The 22,721-nt window shown below is 45.3% G+C and overlaps 1 protein-coding gene across 1 annotated transcript in view; it reads left to right on the top strand.

Annotated features, from left to right (window-relative positions):
* The window catches only part of LOC137340034 (regulator of G-protein signaling 10-like), a 59,984-nt gene that overhangs the window by 8,839 nt on the left and 28,424 nt on the right, over positions 1–22,721 (top strand). Inside the window, exons 2-3 of the mRNA XM_068002240.1 lie at positions 17,148–17,266; positions 20,364–20,450. Coding sequence (XP_067858341.1) covers positions 17,148–17,266; positions 20,364–20,450 — 206 coding nt within the window. The remainder of the gene's footprint in view (positions 1–17,147; positions 17,267–20,363; positions 20,451–22,721) is intronic.

Here is a 22,721-nt window from a genome sequence, read left to right as displayed (position 1 = left end):
GTTACGGGGAGTGGGCAGGAAATTGGACATGAATTTAGATTTGAGGTTAGGATCAGATCAGCCATGATCTTATTGAATGGCGGAGCAGGCTCGAGGGGCCGATTGGCCTACTCCTGCTCCTATTTCTTATGTTCTTATACAGTGCAGGAGGCGCTTCAATGACCTAAGTAGGTCAGCCGAAGTGAGTACACTTACTCATTCCCCTACACTCCGTCTGCCACATCACCGCCCTCACCCCACATCTCCTTCTGCACTGCCAACACTACTCTATCACATCATTCCTCACACCCACTCAAAGCTCATCCCCATCTTACCTGCACATACTCATCTCGCCAGTACTCATCCCAGCACTACCACTCAACCCAATCCTCATACAATCTCGTGGCTCTATCTCGTACTCACCATCTGATGCATCTCTTTCACGGTCAGCCTCACTCAACCTGCCACTACCTGTGCTGCAGCCACAGGGCATGCATCATATATGTGCAGTAGGAAGCGTAAGGCAAACGTGTCGTGAGCATGAAGGGTATGCACAAGGGTGTTTGAGGGTTTGTCATGGTTTTTACTTATATTTAATTTCTGACCAACTCACATTACATATTATATTGTCACCACTACTGTCACATCTTTGCGAATCTTATCTGGTTTGTGCAATAATGCCCTTTCCTGAGGATCACTATGAAGACCCACAACTGATGCCACGAATTGTGTCACTGCAGAGTGGGTGTAGGTGTATTTGCAGGGCTCTTTTGTGCAGACGACTGAGAGACGTCGGCAATGTCCCCGGTGGCACCCTGGAAGGATGCGGAGGAGAAGTTGTTGAGGGCAGTGGTGACTTTGACAGTGACAGGTAAGAAGATGGTGCTCGGGCCAGCTGGGAGCAGCTCGGCATGAAGGAGGCTGCAGATGTCCACGACTATACTGCTGCTCAGAGAGGTCCAGGAAGCTGAGCCTCGGTCTTTAGACCCTGTGGTGAGGGTAGTGCCTTCTGTGATGCATCTCTCTCTGCCATTGGCCTCCCTCCTGCTGTGCAGGTGGATGTGTCACAGCACTGTGTTGTGGGGCTCCATGTGTCAGAGGTGGACGGCGTGGCCGGCAAGGCTGGTGATGCTGCTCGTCCTCCGAGGAGGTCATGACTGCAGCTACAGCAGCCCCCATCTGGAAGATGTACGTTTGAGGGGGTCCGCAAGATAGGTAAATGTGTCTGGACACCGGGGTAATTGTGCAAGTTTGTGAATTTTATTGTTAGGAGGAGGGTGGTGGAGGCCAAACTTTGTCCAAAGTGACAGAGTGGCCTCCTGCAATGAGTGAGGGTCTCCCCCCCCCACCTGTCAAATGGACCTTTGCAGCTGCCACAGGCTGATGGCTGCAACACGTCCATTTCAACTGGGAGTGTTTCCCCCAGTACGGGAAACAGTCCCAGTTGACTTCAAAATCCGATCCCTCCTAAAATATCATGTTAAACAGGTCTGTAAATGACCTGAAGTACCTAAATAATTATCTTAAGTAGCGTCCCGCAGGCTTTAATTGCCGATGGAAGTCCCACATGCGGGGGCTGCGCGCGCGCATGTCAGCGCGTCACTGGGGAACCTGGAAGTGGGCAGGTTAGAGCCGGGCTCCGGACCTGCCCGGGAATCCCTGATTTTCGCAGCCCTCCTGCCACGAATGCACCTGCTCAGGGGTGCGAAAATCGAGCTCATTGTGTCCAGTTCTGGTCACCGGACTTTAGGAAAGGTGTGAAGGCCTTCGAGAGGGTGCAGAAAAGATTTACTAGAATGATTCCAGGGATGAGGGACTTTAGTTACGTGGTTAGACTGGAGAAGCTGGGGTTGTCCTCCTTGGAACAGAGAAGATTGAGAGGAGATTTGATAGAGGTATTTAAAATCATGAAGGGTCCAGACAGAATAGATGAAGAGAAACTGTTCCCATTGGTGGAAGGGTCAAGAACCAGAGGACATAGATTTAAGGTGATTGGCAAAAGAACCAAAGGTGACATGAGGAAAAACTTTTTTACGCGGCGAGTGGTTATGATCTGGAATGCATTGCCAGGGTGGGTGGTGGAGGCACATTCAATTTTTTTTTATTCGTTCACGGGATGTGGGCGTCGCTGGCGAGGCCAGCATTTATTGCCCATCCCTAATTGCCCTTGAGAAGGTGGTGGTGAGCCGCCGCCTTGAACCGCTGCAGTCCATGTGGCTTTCAAAAGGCAACTGGATAAGTACTTGAAAGATAAAAATTTGCAGGGCTATGGGATTAGGGCAGGGGAGTGGGACTTGCTCGATTGCTCTTGCATAGAGCCGGCATGGATTCGATGGGCCGAATGGCCTCCTTCGTGCTGTAATCTTTCCATGATTCAACGATTGTGCTGCGCCTGTAGCTGAATTCACAGCAGAGTGAGATGGTTGACTGTAGCTCACTAAAACAACATACATAGCCTATTACGTGCAGTAGCAGAATGGCATTGCAGATATTGAAAATAAAATTACTTATTATTGAAGTTTTTCCTCTGGTTTTCATTTGTCAAGCAATTTGTTAAAAGTAACTGTTTTATACCATGACACTTTGTACAAATTCTCTAAATCAGATTATTTACATTAAATACTCTGATATATTCAGAGGTGAATCAGCCTTGGTCTGGTGGAATTTCATAAAGAATGTGCTTTACAGTTGTGAAACATTTAAACAAGCACCGTTGTATAATATAATCACATCATATAAATGAGAATGTCATTTCCGTTGTGCTGTCGATTATTGAAATAAAGGGGCTATTTCAACTTTGGAGCAAATAGTCTGCCTTTATGTCCTAGATTTTGAAACAATGCTGACTTTTCAACAAAGACATAGATGGAAAATTTTTTAGAATTTAATAATATTCTGGGACTAGGCTGATTAATTCATGGTGGAACATTTACTTAAGCTCTAAATTCTGTTAACAGATAAAATTGGTTGGCCAGTATACCACTAACTGTTTACAGTTAGCCAGGCAGTAATATTCAACAGTTCCTTTCTCAAATAGCCCATGTTTCATTTACTTTATATAAACCCATGACCATGTTTATGTATTTTTGGAGTGGAATTGGGACTGTTGCCAGTTTGGGGTGGTGATGTTTTAGTTTGCTAGTGAGTACAACGGCGCACTGACTTTTTTTTAGCAAAACAGAGGATTGGTGGTTTTTAAACAACTCAATTGGTAAGTTCTGTTATAAAGATAGGACACTACAGTATATCCGTGTATGTCTGTTAATCTCGCGCCAACTACCTTGAGGAAAAATGCCAGCCAATTAATAATGAGAGAATTTAATGTGGTACTTTTGGCATATTTGCAAAAAGTGTCTAATAAAATGCCTACAATTTATAATTCTGGTAATGGAAAGCATTTGACTTCTTTAAGATCACTCATTGGGTTTCTGAAATCTGAAATTAATATTGTATTAAAAGCAATTCCTCCTGTCAACTTTACCTGTTACACAATATCAAAATTAATATTTTTCACATTCTTTTCAGTCTATCCCCTCTATTTCTCCTTGAGGCCATTAATTTCCTTATGTGCTCCTTCAGCTGGGAGCAACAAGTAGATAGCTGCAAGCTTCGCAGTCCATGAATCTCCTTTCTTTGCACTGATCTTATTGTAATAAGTTACTAGCTCTGTTTGTTCCATTTACAGTGTGCAGTTAGTGTCGGACCCATTTACACCATGTAGCGATTGTCAGCCCCATTTATACATGTGGCTGCTTGCTTTCTCAATATTAAGTAATAGGATACTAAGAGCTAGCTCTAACCACACTGTGCAGGTAGTATCAGTCCACTTACACTGTATAGCTAACTTTAGATCACTTTATCCTCACCAGGTACAGTTGTAACAAGATAAGAACTATCCTGCTAATTAATTTTAAAAGTTGTGGTTTCATTGTTACATGGGCAGTGTTCACAGGATTTACTAATGATGACCAGGGGCCCGATGTTAGCAGGCCTGCGGGTTCCCGGCGGGGGGGCTATCGGGCGCGTGGGTAACGCGCCCGGTGAAATGAGTGCGTCCCCCGCGCGATCACAGGATAATTGAACCTGTGGTTACGGGTTTTCCGCTGCTCAGCTGCGCGCCGGCGGCCTGCGCATGCGCAGTGACATCTGAGTGATGGTGGAGCTCTATTTAAAGGGACAGTCCACCAATGCTCCTCCTGCTGCAAACAAGAAGTAGCACACCATGGAGCACCCCAGGGGTAAGACTGCCCCACGATTTTCTGACGACTCACTCCAGCTGCTGCTGGACGGGGTAAGGAGGAGGAGGGAGACGTTGTTCCCCAGCGATGGAAGGAAGTGCCCTGCCTCCGCCACCAGGAAGGCATGGGCGGAGGTGGCCGCGGAGGTTAGCAGCAGGGGCAACACCACAAGAACATGGATCCAGTGTCGCAAGAGATTCAATGATCTAACTAGGTCCGGCAAAGTGAGTACACTAACGCATTCTCCCACACTCCGTCTTCCACATCACCTCAAACACTTCACAACCCCTTCTGCACTGCCACCACAGCGCTCCCGCATCAATCCTCACAGCCACTCAACTATCATCCTCACCGTGCCTGCACATACCCACCGTCCCTGTCCCCATTTGAACACTACCACACACCCCAATCCCCATACAATGGGATGGGCATGTGGCACACGCATCCTCCCATCCATCTCCCACACGCTCAACCCACCCACACCAATGCTTTAAGCGTCTCACAATGCAATCATCACTCAATCACGCATCTGTGTTTTGCCTTGACAGGAGAAGAGATGCAAGAACACCCGGGAAAGGGCACGCACCGGAGGGGGCCCGCCACACGAGGTGGTTCTAACGCACGCAGAGCTGGACGCCTTGGAGATCAGCCACACGCTGCATTGCCTGTCCGTGGCGGATGGCGAGGCTGGGGCTGCAGAAACGTCCGGTAACGGAAAGCTGACACTCAGCACTCATGATCGCGAATGATCTTAGCATCACTTGGCATCTGCCGCACCTCAACATTTGTCCACATGCCTGATATTGCCCTTTGTTCTCTTGCAGGGCCGTCTGCGAGCGCCGTGTCTGTGGAGGGCGATTCCTCAGAGGACATGCCGGTCTCTGAGGGTCCATCGTCACATATGAGCCAAGCATCCACCAGCACAGATACACACACCTCGGTGGGTCCCCCTCCTCAATTAGTTGGGATTGCACATGGTGAGTCACCGCGCACATGTGAGCATGATCAGACCCTGGTGGCAGGGGCAGCCGCGGAGGGTCCGCGTCGGTGGGAGCACTCTTCTCCAGGCTCTGCTCAGCCGGACCCAGATGCTGAACCCAGGGGGCCACCAGTCAAAAGGAGAGTCGTCGAGGAGCACCAGCACATTGCCGAGGTACTGGAAGAGGTGCCACGCGCACTCTCCACAATTGCGCAGGTGATGGAGGAGTCGAACTCCTGCATGAGGGCAATGGTGGCACAAGTACAGGAGGGTATCCGCGAGATAGTGTCGTGGGTAGGTGCGGGAACGTCTGCGGTGGAGGAAAGGCTAGCCTCCCTCGAGCGTCACGCACAGCTCAACATTGAGTCCATCCAGGCCCTGACAACGGCTGTTCGGATTCAGGGTGAGCAACATTCTGCCGCCATAAACAGGCTGACAGATACATTAGAGGTGGCCTTGCAAGGTCTCACACAGGTCATCCAAACTGCCGTCCAGCAGGGTAGAAGGAGTGATGTGGGCCTAGGCCATGAGAGGGAAGATGGTGAACAGGGACATGGAAGTGGGGACGCTACTCAAAGTGCCCCCACGTCTCACCCGTTGCCCCCCTCTCAACCAGTACCCGCAATGGTGCCTCCTCTCCAGGTGGCCGAGTCTGCCCCTGCACAGGTGCAGGAGGAGCAGTCTGTGGAGGTGCCCTCACGGGCACCGAAACCCAGGGGGCGTCGGCCCAAAGCATCTACCCGGTCAGGGCACGAACAAGAGCAACCTGCCACTACCTCTGCTGGAGCCACAGGGGTAGCACCATGTAGGGGTTCCCGCAAACGTAAGGCTAAGGTGTTATGAACACAAAGGGAATGCACCAGGGTGTATGACAATTTGTTATGTTTTTATTTATAGTCGTTTACTGCACATACACAATAAACACAATTGTTCTCACCACTACTGCCACCTCTTGTCCATTCTTGAGCGGCTTGTGCAATAGGTCCCTTTCGTGGGGCTCATCATGACAACGAACACCTGGTCCCACCCATTGGGTCACACTACAGTGGGTGCAGGAGTAATGGCACCACACTTCTGTGGAGGGGGCTGGTATGGCTGCTCCTCTGTGCACGTGATGAGGTCTGGACGCCTCGGACAGTCTGATGTTAGGAGAACCGTTGACATATGAGTGCCTCCCTGGCCTGACGAGCATCCAGGTGAGCCGATGTTCGGCCCATGGGTCCTTCCTCCTCCTCTTGCTCCTCCTCCTCCTCCTCCTCCTCCTCATCGTTGTCCTCAATATGGGTGGCGGATGTGCATGGGGCCTCCTCCAGCGGCACCCCTCTCTGTTGTGCCATGTTGTGCAGGGCACAGCAGACGACTATAATTCGTCCCACTCTGAGTGGCGCGTATTGGAGCGCTCCCCCAGAACGATCAAGGCACCTGAAGCGCATCTTGAGCACCCCTATAGCCTGCTCAATTGTAGACCTGGTAGCAATGTGGCTGTCATTATATCGACGCTGCGGCTCGGTGATGGGGTTCCTCAGAGGTGTCATAAGCCACGTGTGCAGGGGATATCCCTTGTCGCCGAGGAGCCAGCCGTTGCCGGTGTTGGGTGAGTGGAAGAGGGGCGGGACGGTGGACTCCCTGAGGACGAAGGCATCGTGGCAGTTGCCAGGGTATCTGGCGCACACGTGTAGGAATCTCTGGCGGTGGTCACAGATGAGCTGGGTGTTCATGGAGTGATACCCCTTCCTGTTGATGAACAGCCCTGGCTCATGTGGAGGTGCCCGTATTGCTATGTGGGTGCAATCGATTACACCCTGCACCCGTGGGAAGCCAGCCACAGCATGGAATCCAACCGCCCTCTCCATCTGGCTGCGGTCATCCATGGCGAAGTTGATGTAGTGCGAGGCCCTGTGGAACAACCCATTGGTAACCTGCCTTATGCACTTGTGTGCAGACGACTGACAGACCCCGGTGATGTCCCCGGTGGCACCCTGGAAGGATCCGGAGGCGAAGAAGTTGAGGAAGATGCTGCTTGGTCCATCCGGGAGCAGCTCGTCATTAAGGAGGCTGCAGATGTCGGCGACTACCTGGCGACTGACTCTGAGCCTCCGTATGCACTGCTCCTCAGAGAGGTCCAGGAAGCTGAGCCTCGGTCTGTAGACCCTGTGCCGAGGGTAGTGCCTCCTGTGACGCATCTCTCTCTGCGGTTGCCCTCCCTCCTGCTGTGCAGGTGGATGTGCCACAGCACCATGTTGTGCGGCTCCACGTGTCTGAGGCAGACCGCGTGGCCTGCGAGGCTGCTGAGGCTGGTGATGCTGTTCGTCCTCCGAGGAGGTCAAGGCGGCCCCCATCTGGAAGGTTTAGGTCTGAGGGGTTCTGCAAGGTCGGTAAGTGTGTCCTCGCACCGGGGTTGCGGTTCCACGTCGGTGAATCTTCTTGCTAGGAGGAGGGCGGTGGAGGGCAGGCGTTGCCCTATGTGACGGAGTGGCCTCCTGCGTTGGTGAAGGGTCTCCCCCCCCACCACCTGTGGAATGCACCTTGGCAGCTGCCACAGGCTGCTGGCTGCAACACGTCCGTTTGAAGTGAGAGTGTTTCCCCCAGTATGGGAAACAGTCTCAGTTCAAGGTAAAATCCCACCCTTCCTAATAAAACAGCTCAATCAGGCCTGTAAACGACCTGAACGAGCAAGATAAATACTTACATGTGGCATCCCGCTGGCTTTAATTGCCTGCGGGATTCCCACCTGCGGGGTCTGCGCGCGCACGCCGGCGCGTCCGTGGGGAACCCGGAAGTGGGCGGGTTCGAGATGGGACCCGGTCCCGCTCCGGGATTCCCCGATTTTCGGGGCCCCCCCCGCCGAGAACGCACCCGATAGCGGGTGGTAAAATCAAGCCCCAGATGTCTAAATCTGGATCAGGACGTCTAAATCCGGATCACCAGTGCTTTTATTTCATAGCATTAGAAGATTTCAGGAGGGTCTGATCAATACAAGCTTCCGATGAGCATCATTTCCCACTGTTCCTTTAAATATGGATCCTACCTTGCACAACTCGAAAAATATCCTTTATTGTTGGACTCCATGCTTTAAAGAAGTTGTTAATACAATCAGTGGTGACCTTCCGTTACCTTGTCCAAGTGATCATTATTTATGTGTCCTGGACATTTGGGGCCCGATTTTAGCACCCGCTACCGGGTGCGTTCTCGGCGGGGGGGGCCCCGAAAATCCCGAAATCCCGGAGCGGGACCGGATCGCGCCTCGATCCCGCCCACGTCCGGGTTCCGCGCTGACGTGCGGGGGTGCGTGTGCAGCCCCCGCTGGTGGGAATCCCGCAGGCAATTAAAGCCAACGGGATGCCACTTGAGTGTGTTTACTTTGGTTGTTCAGGTCATCAACTGACCTGATTAAGGGACTGTGTGTGATTTTGGATAAACATGGGACTGTTTCACACACTGGCGGAAACAGTCCCAGTTGAAATGGACGTGTTGCAGCCGTCAGCCTGTGGCAGCTGCAAAGGTCCATTTGACAGGTGGGGTGGGGGGAGGGGAGACCCTCAGCCATTGCAGGAGGCCGCTCTGTCACTTGGGACAAAGTTTGGCCTCCACCACCCTCCTCCTGATGGTCGAAGTCACCAACCTGCACACTTACCCCGGGGTCCGGAGACATGTACCTACCTTGCGGACCCCCTCACATGTACATCTTACCGATGGGGGCTGCCGTAGCTGCAGTCATGACCTCCTCGGAGGGCGAACAGCATCACCAGCCTCGCCATCCACCCCGTCCACCTCTGACACGTGGAGCTCCACAACAGAGTGCTGTGACACATCCACCTGTACAGCAGGAGGGAGGGCTACCGCAGAGAGAGATGCGTCGCAGAGGGCACTACCCTCGCCACACGTTCCACAGACCGAGGCTCAGCCTCCTGGACCTCTCTGAGCAGCAGTGCACACGGAGGCTCAGAGTCACTCGCCATGTAGCCGTGGACATCTGCAGCCTCTTTCATGCCGAGCTGCTCCCGGCTGGCCCATGCACCATCCTCCTACCTTTCGCTGTCAAAGTCACCACTGCCCTCCCGAACTTCTCCTCCGCAGCCTTCCAGGGTGCAACCGGGGACATCGCCGATGTCTCTCAGTCGTCTGCGCAGAAGAGCACTGCAAAAACACCCACACCCACTCCGCGGTGACAATGGGTGGCATCAGTGGTGGGTCCGCATAGTGAGACACAGGAGCGGGCATTATTGCGCAAAACAGACAGGATTCGCGAAGACATGGCAGTAGTGGTGCCAGTACAATGTGTGCTGTGAGTTGTTCTGATATTCAATATAGGTAACACCCATGACAAACCCTCAAACACCCTTGTGCATCCCCTTCATGCTCACGGCACGTTTGCCTTACGCTGCCTACTGCACATATGTGATGCATGCCCTGTGGCTGCAGCACAGGTGGTGGCAGGTTGAGTGAGGCATGCTGTGAGAGAGATGCACGAGAGGGTGAGTATGGGATAGAGCCATGAGATTGTATGAGGGTTGGGTTGCGTGGTAGTGGCGGGGTGAGTACTCGCGAGGTGAGTAGGTGCAGGTAAGATGGGGATGGGGTTTGAGTGGGTATGAGGGGTGATGTGACAGAGTAGTGTTGGCAGTGCCAAAGGAGATGTGGGGTGGTGGCAGTGTTGTGGCAGACGGTGTGTAGGGGAAAGACTACGTGTTCTCACTGTGGCTGACCTACTGATGTCATTGGAGCGCCTCCTGCACTGTATGCAGGTGGGCGATACGTTGGTGGCGCTGGTGACCTCCTCTGCCACCTCGAGCCAGGCCTTCTTGGTGGCAGAGGCAGGCCGCTTCCTCCCGCCCGCCGGGTGGAAGATCTCTGTCCTCCCCCTCCTCCTCACCCCATGTATTGAAATCACTGAGCTTCAATGCTTGAGGTATGCCTACATAATGAATAATAACACAATTGCATCACTGCATCTATTATACAAATAACTGGGCGACAGAAACCAGCCAGTAGTTTCACTACAACCAGTTTTTTCAGAATTCAGGAGTAGGCTACCTCCCAAGATAGGAATCAACCACACAGCTTATTTGTCTCCCTATCTCTGTAACCTCCTCCAGCCCTACAATCCTCTGAGAACCCTGTGTTCCTCCAATTCTGGCCTCTTGCACGTCCTCAATTTCCTTCATCCCAGCATTAGTGGCCGTGCCTTCAGTTGCCTAGGCCCCAAGCTCTGGAATTCCCTCTCTAAACCTCTCCACCTCTCTACCTTTCCTCCTTTAAGACACTCCTTAAAATCTACCTCTTTGATCAAGCTTTTGGTTACCTGTCCTAACATCTCTTTATGTCGCTCAGTGTCAAATTTTGTCTGATAGCGCTCCTGAGAAGCGCCTTGGGACACTTTACTATGTTAAAGGCACTATATAAATGCAAGTTGCGCATTTGTGAGACAATATGAAGAGATTATGATTTCAACTTTCCTACCTTCCTAGAATATAACCTGCCAGCACTTAGAATCTAGACCCAAACCTAAGGAATAACTATTTGGTTGACCCATGTAGTATGAGTCAGCACCCTCAAAAGAGGATGGGAGAACTGTTTTTTAAAAAACAGTTCAAGACTGGAATATTGCTTCCATATTAAAAGAGGATCTTAAACTCCTGGACATTCTCTCTCTCCCTCTCGCTCTCTCTCACAATTAGTGGGACTTGGCTGTGTACAAATTGACTTTGTCATTTGCTAACATAACAACAGTGACTATACTTCAAAAGCAATTCATTGGCAGTGAAGCATTTTGCAACATCCTGAGGATGTAAAAGGTGCTATGTAAATGCAAAGTCTAATTGCTTTTATTTTCTTGATGTAAAATAGCCCTGGGAATGCTAAGTAAATACCAGCAATGAAGCCTGTATAGATGATATTACTGAGGCAGTATGGTCTGTCTAGTGCTGCATATTAATTGATTTTAATCAAATTTGACATTTGTTGGGGGATGGTACAATTACATACAAGTGAATCTCTCTGCTCCGCCACAGTTCCTCGCCTCTTACCATTTAGAAAATACTCTGATCTATTTTTCTTAGGTCCTCACACTTCCCTACATTGAACTTCATCTGCCACAGTTTTGCCAACTCACTTAATCTATGTCCCTTTGTAACTTTCTGCTCCCATCTACACTATTCACTGTGCCACCTAACTCCAAATGTGTCATTATTTTGTTAATTATTTTAATAGCTAATCAAATATTCAGGCCTGGGGTTTCTTGATGGCAATGTCAATACATTGCTTTGGTCACTGAACACAGAATTAACCAGAAGTGCTAGAACAGAGATCCTACTTAGTCATGAACCATTTTTCAGCCATTCTATCACTAAAAAATAGAATGCACCCAGGGAACAAGCAGAGATCTGTTCTTATAATCCATCATGACAATCTGAAAGTGACAGATAAGAGATTTGTTGGAGCAGCTTGGTGTGTCTCTCCCTCCAACTTTTCCTCTTGCCATGTGGAGAAATGTCTGGATTTTCCTCACTGCATCGTCACAGTAGCATAACTCACATAAAGAATGTATTGTGTGTGGGAGCTCAGGTGCAAATTTAAGTTCTATCCTTTGTGTTATGTAATGTTAGGGCTCCTACACTTTGCTCAAACTGCTTTAAAATATCTTTTTTAAACTAAGTCCCGATGCACGATCTCAAGATCTCAGAGTGATGACACGAGGGTAAATATGGTTGTGAATCTACCTATTTGTTTGCGTTGCAATGCCTTGAATTACTCCCAGCGTTAGACCCACCCTGGGGAGGGGGAAGCGGGTGGCTTAAAAAAACTGCAAATGGTGAAAATCTGAAATAAAAATAGAAAATGCTAGAAATATACAGCAGTTCTGTCAGCATCTGAAAAGAGAAATGAAGAGTTAATGTTCTGGATGTAGACACTTCGTCAGAACCCATCTTTACTCTTTTCAGATGCTGACAGACCTGCTGTGTATTTTCAGCATTTTCTGTTTTTACCTTAGACGGGTTTACGTTTTGTGGAGACTAACTTAGGACAAACAATTTGCACTGTCTAGAATGTCAGCTGGAGATGGTATTTTAGCAGATCATGATTCCCCTGCGATTCCATTTGACAGCTTAAATAATGTATAAAGCTACATTTTAGTAAATGGCCTAAACTCGCATTGGTGTGAGCAATTATAACAGCATGGGAGAGCTCATCAATTCCGTTTCTTTCACAGACTATATACAATCTAACCTGTAAGGGACTCCATCCCACCTATTTGGTCCTTTGGCAGATAGCTCTGCATACATAATCTGATCCCTAAAAGTAATCAATGGATATCTATGTTCAGTGATCTACACAGATATAACCCCCAACCCCACCAACATGACCGTTGAAAGTTTGGATCATGTCAGTTGACCTATATTCCTTACAACCTCCAATTACTTTACTTATCCAGCTCTGTTTTGAAGAAGTTAACTGATCAACTGCTTTTGCTTGGAGTCTCCAGAGGAAAATATCTTCTAATTTATAGTCTCACTTGACTTGTTAATTTTAATCCTGCTTCCTCTTGTTTGTGTTCACAGTCTAAATCAAATAGCCTGCTTATCACATGAGTCGTTCTATATTTTAAAGACCTAGATGATGCCACCATCTTTTCTCCGCAGTGTCGCAGGAATGGCAGCTCATTTAAGTCTGCATTCTTCACATGAGCCTAGTACACAACTTGAATTTATATAAAGCCTTTAACATAGAAAACATCCCAAGGTGCTTTAGAAAGGAAGAAAGGAGTGGATATCAAGCCATTGTTGGGAATGCTAGGAGAGGTGAGGAAAAGCTTGTTTGAAGAGATAGGTTTTGAAAAGCCTATTAAAGGTGAGTTAGAGCAGCAGAGGGATTTAGTAAGACAGTTCTAGAGTGTAAGGCTGAGATGGCTGAGGGCTCTGCCACCAAGGGTGGAGTGGAGGAAGGGGGGAATACAGTGAATCCCAGAGTCAGAGGAGAGAAGGAAAACTGAAGTAGGGTGTGGCAAGACCCTGAAGGGGATTGCAGATGAGGACAAGGATTTTAAATTTAATGCACTGGGGGCAAAGAGCCAGTGTAGATCAGTAGGAACTCAGATGATAGGTGAGTGGGTCTTCGTGCTGGTCAGGAGGTGGGCAGTGAAGTTTTACATGAGTTAGAGTTCATAGAGAGTGTAGGTTAGGAGGCTGACAAGGGAGACATTGGAGAAATCAGATCTGGAGGTGACAAAGGCGAGGGTAAGAGTTTTGGCAGTGGTTAGAGATGAAGTAGGGGCAGAGAAGGGTGATATTGCAAAAGTGTGAGTAAGTGGTGTTGCTGGTGGATAGGATATGGGATTTGAAACTCATGGTCAAGTAGGACACGTATATTGCGCATAGCCTAGTTCAGCCTGAACGAGCAACCAAGTAGGGAGATGGAATCAGTGCCAAAAATAATAGTGTTGGTAGGATGTTTAGTAATGGGTGATCACAGCCATGCCCAATCCTAACTCCAGCTGACATTCACACATGCACACTTTCCAACAGGGCTTTCTGGATAACGATCAGGAGTATGAAACCTGGTTGAACTTTGACCTTCCTAGCACAGGCCAATTGATCCACTAACTCAACACAGACTAGGGACTGAACTTAAATCTTCCTGGTTTGTGTAGCTCAGTACCGTGCAAATGAGGCATTCGCCCGCCCACTGGGCCACGAGGAGCTCCTGACAACATCATTCATAAAATATTGGTTATCAAATCAAAATAGTTTGATTTCTCAGCATTTTAAATGTAATTCCCCCATTTACACTCCCTCCCCCTCCAGTCAAATGGTGGGTGATCGCCCTGCTCCTAGCACTCTGCCATTGATTTTCCGCAACCAGATCATAAAGGTGTCTCTGAGAGCAGCTCTGGGTGACTTCCCTCACAACAGGTCACCTGCCAACTTCTTTTTTGCTGGGGCATGATGTATGACCCGGAGACAACTTAAGATAGCGGTCTGGAACAACTTTTCAATAAAAACTCACACATTTACAACCTGAGTTTAACAGCATGCTATTTACATAGAATTATGTAGAATATACAGCACAGAAATAGGTCATTCGGCTCAACAGGTCCATGTCGGTGTATATGTTCCACACGAGCCTTCTTCCACCCTTCTTCATCTAACCCCATCAACATATCCTTCTATTCCTTTCTCATGCGTTTATCTAGCTTCCGCTTAAACGCATCTATGCTAGTCGCCTCAACTACTCCTTGTGGTAGCGAGTTCCACATTCTAACCACTCTGGGTAAAGAAGTTTCTCCTGAATTCCCTATTGGATTTATTAGTGACTATCTTATATTTATGGCCCCTAGTTCTGGTCTCCCCCGCAAGTGGAAACATCTTCTCTACGTCTACCCTATCAAATCCTTTCATAATCTTAAAGACCTCTACCAGGTCGCCCCTCAGTCTTTTTTCTAGAGAGAAGAGCCCCAGCCTCCTCAATCTTTCCTGATACATACAACCTCTCAGTTCTGGTATCATCCTAGTAAATCTTTTTTGCAATATAGTATAATATGGAGACCAGAACTGTTCACAGCACTCCAAGTATGGTCTAACCAAGGTTCTATACAAGTTGAACATAACTTCCCTGCTTTTCATTTCTACCACTCTAGAAATTAACGTAGTACTTAGTTTGCTTTTTTTTATGGACTTATTATCCTGTGTTGCTACTTTCAGTGATTTGTGTATCTGAACCCCAGATCCCTCTGCTCCTCTACCCCATTTAGACTCTTATTATCTAAGCACTATGTGGCCCCTTTATTCTTCCTACCAAAATGTAATACCGCACACTTATCTATATTGAAATTCATTTACTAATTACACGCCCATTCTGCAAGCTTATTAATGTCTTCCTGTATCTTGTTGCAGTCCTCCTCAGTATTAACTATAACCCCAGTTTGGTGTCATCCACAAATTTTGAAATTGTACTTTGGATTCTCAAGTCCAAATTGCTTATGTAAATGGAGAACAGTGGTCCCAGCACCCATCCTTGTGGAACACCACTTCCTGAGTTTTGCCCGTCTGAGTAACTACCTTTAACCCCTATTCTCTGTTTTCTGATTTGGAGCCAGCTTGCTATCCATTCTGCTACTTGTCTCTTGACCCTTCACATGCTCTGACCTCAGCCATGAGTCTACTGTGTGGTACCTTATCGAAGACCTTTTGAAAATCCAAATATATTACATCTACTGCATTACCCTTGTCTATCTGTTATTTCTTCAAAGAATTCAATTAGTCAGTCAAGCATGACTTTCCCTTTTGAAATCTGTGCTGACTATTTATTATATTTTCAGTTTCTAGATGTTTCTCTATTACATCTTTGAGTAAGGATTCCATTAACTTTCCTACCAGTGATGTTAAGCTAATTGGTTTATAGTTCCCTGGACTTGTTCTATCGCCCTTTTTAAATATAGAAATCACATTTGCTGTCCATCAGTCTTCTGACACTATTCCCTTTTCTAATGATCTGATCTAATCAATCAGATTGAACAATCGTTAATGAGCAGTGCTGAGTCTGAACCGGGAAGTGGAAGTTAGATCAGTGAATTCAATGTCAAATCAGATACAGAAAGCGAAATAAAGTGGGGAAAGAAAGATTGGATCTCACTCTCCTGCCCACATACAATAAACGAGACAGAAAGAAAAAGTTAAAAAAAATGTTAATTTAAATTTTAAAAAAATCTTCAACAATAATTAAAACTTGAAGTAATGAGATTCCACGCTTGTAAAAGTTAATTTTCAGTGCCAGAGAAGTTGTTTGGCAGTAATTAAGACTTACCACGCCATTAAAAGGGTATTTAGACTGGAATGGACAAGCCCTAACTTTTTGTGGCGAGTTTAGTCCATATCTACGACAGGAACTTCGTGCCATTCAATACATTTGAATGGTGAGCCAGACGGTGAGATGCCCTTTTTGCGAAGCTGATGGAGGGGCAGCGCATCTCGGACAGCAACTTCTGGATTTTCACGTTTAACTGCGCATGTGTGCTTGCCGACAATTGCTGTGTGATTTGCGCATAAATAATGGTGAGCGCTATTAGCCTCACCGTTATTTTCACAGCAAAATCTAACCCAATATCAACATACCCTGTCTGATTGATTGCAACTCATTAATCTCATAATATGCATTATTGTAAAGATCCTGAGGAGAACAAAATATATAACGATGATAGGCATGCCAGCATGCTAGGCAACAATGCAAAGAAGCTGACCTGTTATTTTGGTTGTGTGTACAGAGGTTGGGGCGTGGAATGGCGGAGGATACAACAGAAGGTATTATTGTGAAACATTATTGTATGTGGGCAGGAGAGTGAGATTCTATTCACCATCACTGAGCTGGGTGATTCCAGTGAAATCAGATATTAATTTCTTACAAAATGCCTGTTTTACAAGATAACAGGACAAAGTTTGTGGGAATGGAAAATGATCGATTTGCTATATGAAAGAGAAGGTAAGTCTGTAGCTACATCTCATCGGTGATAACTAATACTCACCAGCAATGGAGAATAACAACAAAATTCTTCTGAAATCAGTTTCTGTGAGAGGTGTAAAACAAAATCCTCACTGGAGAAAAAATAGGAATCTCACTGGCTGCCATAATCTGTCACCTGCTCCGAAAAAATCTTGTGGAATTGTTATTTACTGAGCTCCATGGAAGGGCTTTGTAGCAGAGGCTGACTGGAAAACTGTAACAGCAAAAACCCGTTGTAGGTGCTGGGAGGAAGGCAATGGTAAAATCAATTATTGATGGTACTTACCCAGAGTTGCCATGAACTCTAAAGGGAAACTTTAGAAAAAAAAACAAATCAGCAAATATATCCCTAAAGATGACCTGTAACCTCTATTATCCTGACTAATATAAATCCTGCTGAGGTTGGTTATGTCATAGAAATATTAATTGTAAAGTATTGTGCCTTTGCTTTGTTACAGAAATACATGATAATGATGTGCGTGCCAGTAGTAGCCAACAGAATGCAACAGGAACCTCAAAATGGGCCATTTCATTAGAAAGTCTCCTAGAAGACCCGGAAGGAGTAAAATATTTTAGGGTTTGTTTGTCTTAAGTTTGTTAAATTGATTTGTTACAGTTTCTTTCGTGGCTGTCGTGAACATTTGAGAATCTTTTCAGTTAATGGAGGGTCATAATGGGACAATCCCATAAAAAAATTGATTTCCTTATGTTTTCTTTGTCTTTCTTGTTTTCTGTTCTCATCTTTTCTTTTGTTCTCCTGTTTTACTGTCTTTATCTTTCCCTTATTCTCATTTACTCTCTTTCATTCCTTGGTTGACTGGAGTTTCTGAACAGTTCAACACAGGAGTTGTGAGTTTAAACTGGATGTTGGTATCATTTCTGTTCTTTCAAGTGTACTTTTGAGAAAACGTGGAACATTTTGGTGATTCATGTCTCCATCATCAACTTATATGGAAAAAAGTTTGATCGAACAGAACAAAATAGCAACATCAACAGGGTTGGCACCTCACTTCTAGTATTGTACTATGGGCTTACTGGAAGTCTCACTATTGTTCCAACTATCTAAGAATCCAACAGAAATATATTGTATCCTTGTATTGGAACTCAGAACCAGTGACTGAAATACCACTAAAAGGGAGAAAATATTTTTAGCTATTTCTCAATTTCTTTTAATTTATTCACTCTTGGGATGTCGGTGTCACTGGTAAGGTGTTTTCTGCCCATCCCTACTTGCCCTGTGTAACGGTTTGATACAACTTCAGAAGGCAGTTAAGTGTCAACCGTGTTGGTGTGGGTTAGAGTCACATATAGGCCAGACCAGGTAAGGACAGTTGCTTTCCTTCCCTAAAGGACGTTAATGGGTTTTTATGACAATCTAGCAGCTTCATGGTCACTTTTACTGATACCAGCTTTGTATTTCCAGCTTATTTTTCTAACTGAATTCAAATTCTCAAACTGCCATGGTAGGATTTGAACTGATGTTGTCTGGATTATTAATCCAGGCATCTGAATTACTAGTCCAATAACATAATCACTACATTACTGTACCCTCTAATTATTAATAAAAGTGAGGAATAGTCTTCAGGAAGTGACATCAGCTAACAGCAGGATGAAGATATACAGGCTGACCAAATTGAAAATATATGCTGTTAAGAACAGATAAATCCATTTCTTCAGGTATATATTAAAATAAATATTTTGCCTATTGTTTTTATCTCCATACAAGTGTAGTGTAAGAGGAATTGGCACACTGTGTGCAAAGTGTGTGTGGTCTATGCTTTAGCTCTGATTTGACTACATTTGCTTTGTGTATTGTTTGTACAATTAAGTTCTAGTCACACTTTGTTTTGAGGATCACAGGTGCATTTTTTCAAAGCCATCCCCAGAATTTGTGGATGTGTGATTTCCCTTTTTTTAGGCTGTGTGCTATAAACAGAGCCTTTTTTCTGGCTGCACTTTATAATAATGTTGGATTCCTGAAGGGTATAATTTTGAAAATTGCTGTTGGAAAACACATTTGTTTCACAGATTCTAAAATATCCATCTTCATAGAGTTAAGGATTACTGTTGAATGTGTTTAATTGGGATCTTCATTTAGATGGATAATCCTTTGGACCCATAGGGATGATCTTATAAATGGGAACCTCGGCTAATAAGCTTTAAACTGTATTTTTATAAGGCCTCCCTTTATCTTAAGGAGGTTTCCTTCCAATTGGAATAAGAAGCCACCCACATGGTTATACTAGCATGAACAAGGCATGCTTGAAACACCACCAGAGCTTGTGGTGAGTGGGCTGGACTTTTATAGAGTCAACCACTCCCTACCGTCACTTCTTTTTATATCCTGATGATGAGACAGCCAGTCCACAAAAAGAAATTCCTAACTGTATGTCTCACACAAAAGAAAGTGGAGGGTTCTTTCTGAGCTGCAGATGGGCAAATACATTGAGGTGAGAGCAAATCAAAAACAAAATCCACAGTGCTGTGACAAGACTAACTGCACCTTCACTTTTAGTTCTACTTTGGGCCCAGGCACCACTGGTTCTCTTCTTACAATCATTTTATTTAGATATTGACTGGATGTGAGACTTGTCTTCAGTTATTTGGGTATTGGATGCACTTGATGTTTGCATAATGTTGTCCCAAGATGTGACTGTATCCATTCTGCTTCATCTTTTATATGTTCCTTAAAATTGTATATAAAGTTAAATAAAATGATACACAATTCTGAGCAGATGTGATTGTGTTATGCCATCTGTAGATACAGTTAAATTAGGATTGGGATAAAGACCGTAAAGGATCATTAAAGAGTATGTTTTGGGTGCTCTATTAGCTTTAAACCGTTGAACTCCCATTACTTTGTGTAATTGCATTCCCGACACTCTGCTGAACTTGCCTGGCCCTCACTGGGTGATTTTCACCAGTTCTCAGCTAGATCACTGAAGCACTGTGTAACTGCTCCAGTGGAGTGTTCAGACTCAGTGGAGATTAAACACCGACAGGATATAATACCTCGCAATCACTCCTTATCTGTTAAGGATGGAGTGATATTGATGAAATCCATAGCTTCAATTACAGCCCAACTTTTATCTGCGAAAGAAGGGTAAAAGAGAAGAGCAGATTGGAAACAGCATTTGTAGGTGACTTTCCAAGTCAAACTTCAAACCAGTTTGAATTAACTCTCATTGAAATAAAACATTTCAATAGAATACACTCTTGATAATTCAGTCATTTTTAGCACTAAAAAATTCAAATGATCCAATAATTTGAATTAAGCAATGCAAATAACCTAATATTTAAAGTAGCAAAGTGGGAATTTAGTGCTGAAAAATCTGGTAATTCAAATTAAGTGACTTTGAATTAAGAGGGGTTGATTCTATCAGGAGACTTTGTAAACCTTTGTGGAGTTCTAGGTGCATTTGTTTCTGTCATGTTTTGGGGTAAATTCTTCTGAGACTACACTCCCGTAGTGAGACTCACTCAACAGGTACGTGGATTGGAGAAGTGGATAAAGGAATGCCACTCCTGTTACTGATTTTCGTGACCAGGCAATCAGGAGCACTGTGGATTGACATATTGGCGTACACACCCAATTCTCCACTTCACGCTCTTGTTGATCTCCCCTTAATTAGCTCTGATCGATGTAAAAATTATTTTTCTTCTTTTCTTCATAGGATTTTCTTAAGCGTGAATTTAGTGAGGAAAATGTTTTGTTCTGGTTAGCATGCGAGGAGTTCAAGAATATTCAAGACAAAAAGCTGGTAGGTATTTGTCTCTTGGCTATAGTGATGGATTAATGATTTCATCTGTTGTTGCTGTTTTATGGAGGTGCAATTCTCCATAATTTCTGCAGTCTGATTTTGCTGTAACAATATTATTCAAGAAGAGCTATGACTGAGGAAAAGGGTGGAATTGGTGACAGGGCAAGTTAAGACTATAACTTTGAATTGGTCCGTGTTGTTTTGTATTTCCAGAATAAAGTGGGTTGTTTGAATAGTCTTTGAGTTTCATGGATATAGAAATGGTAACTATTACTGTACTTCAATCATTTTTTTCATCATTACTACTAACAACAACTCATTGGTGCTGATCTCCATATCATTCGCATATGATTCACATGGCTGAGCATGTTCATTATACACCAGGAAACCGTTCCTTTGACCATTCAAGATCTCCCACTCTTAGTTACTCCTCGCCCGCCCATCCCCTCACTTAGTATTCCATGACCCTGGGCTGTGCTGCTTTTGAGGCATTGCTTATAAAGTGTATGAAAGCATCTTGTCTGACTCATTTCTCACTGTGTGAAAAAAAGTGAGAAGTGATCTTCACCTGGTGTTTCCTGCCAGTGGCCCGGGTGAAATCAGGAACTCACTCTGAGAAATCAGTGTAATCTGCACTATACCAGTGCAGTGCAACATATTGGTACAGCAATGTGATAGGCCACTGAGATCTCCCTACTGAAGAATTCTTATATACATTGATACATTTTTTGATTTATTACGTCTTAAATTTAATTCTTGAACAAAAATATGCTGAGCTGCAATGCTGTCGCATTAGAAAAAGTTCAGTTATATAACCATCAAAAGTGAAATGTAAACTGAACTTCCCAGCAGACAGGATCTAACACAGCATGAGAAATTTGTTATTGTACAAAGATAGGGGCTTGCCAATTTTTAAATTCCAGTAGATTCACAGACACAATTAAAACTTTTTTACAACACCAAGTTATAGTCCAGCAATTTTATTTTAAATTCACAAGCTTTCGGAGGCTTCCTCCTTCCTCATTTACCTGAGGAAGGAGGAAGCCTCCGAAAGCTTGTGAATTTAAAATAAAATTGCTGGACTATAACTTGGTGTTGTAAAATTGTTTACAATTGTCAACCCCAGTCCATCACCGGCATCTCCACATCACAATTAAAACTGTCTTAGGATGGGCCCACAGCACAAAACTGCTTGTAATTTGGCACTATATTGACTCAGTCAGAGAGACCATTGGGTTACTGAGGTGAAAGCTAAAGAAATTCACACCGGCACTGTAGGGCATCTTGTATTGAGGATGGGGTTAAAGAATTTTACAGAAGGAAAATAACAATGTGTCTTACTCTGTATATGGCCATGCTATTCCAGAATTGAGAGTGTTTGATATTGGCACTGAATGACAAAAGTGAAGTATGCCATTCCTTTATATTTCATCTGCAAATTTGACCAAGCTGCCATTAATTTATGATACCAAGGGTTTAAATCAGGAAGAGTAGGGGGAGTCCCAGCACTGATTCTGGAGTACCCCACTCAGCACTTACCCCCAACCCTGGCATAACTTTTCTAACAAGTAACCAATGCTTTCTATCCTTCTGCCAATTTCTTATCCATTCCCAAGTTGTATACAGAATCACCACATCTTTGAGATAAATCAATGGCCTTTCATGTGGAGCTTTGTCAAATGCTTTTTGCGTCACCACATCGTAGGCCTTTCAACACCCACTTGGGATATCACTTCCTCAAAAATGTCAAGAGGAATGATCAGGCATAATCTTCCCCTTCTGAATCCATGTTAGCAGCTGCTTTCTAGATTATTATGGTTATACTGGTAATCCTCAATTTTACTCCTGATAATCAATTCCATTACTTTACACTGTATTGAAGTATGACTAATTGATCTGTAACAGCCTGAGTCTTTCCTGTCACTTTTTTTGAAAATGGGCACCGTTTTAGTCTGTTTCCATTCAATCAGGGCCTCCCCAGTGTTCATTGACTCCTTGGGCACGATTTTAACTTTGAAGGCCAGATGCGTTGGGGGTGGGGTCAAACAAAATCGGGTATTTCTGCAATGGGAAGGAATTCTGGCACTAACCCGCTGAAAAACGACCCAGGCCCAGACCCATCTGGGTGCGCCGCGGTTCAGGAACCCAGAAGTCCCGCCGGCAATTAAAGCCGGCAGGACGATATTTAAACCAGGAATTAAACTACTTGCAGAACTTGAAATCTTTATTAATGTAGTTACTCATGCTGGGAAGCATTTTCAAAGCTGCCTC

The sequence above is a fragment of the Heptranchias perlo genome, chromosome 21 (genome assembly GCF_035084215.1).
Source record: "Heptranchias perlo isolate sHepPer1 chromosome 21, sHepPer1.hap1, whole genome shotgun sequence".
Lineage (NCBI taxonomy): Eukaryota > Metazoa > Chordata > Chondrichthyes > Hexanchiformes > Hexanchidae > Heptranchias > Heptranchias perlo.
Note: the sequence above shows the minus strand (reverse complement) of the source record. Positions and strands in the feature narration are given on the sequence as shown.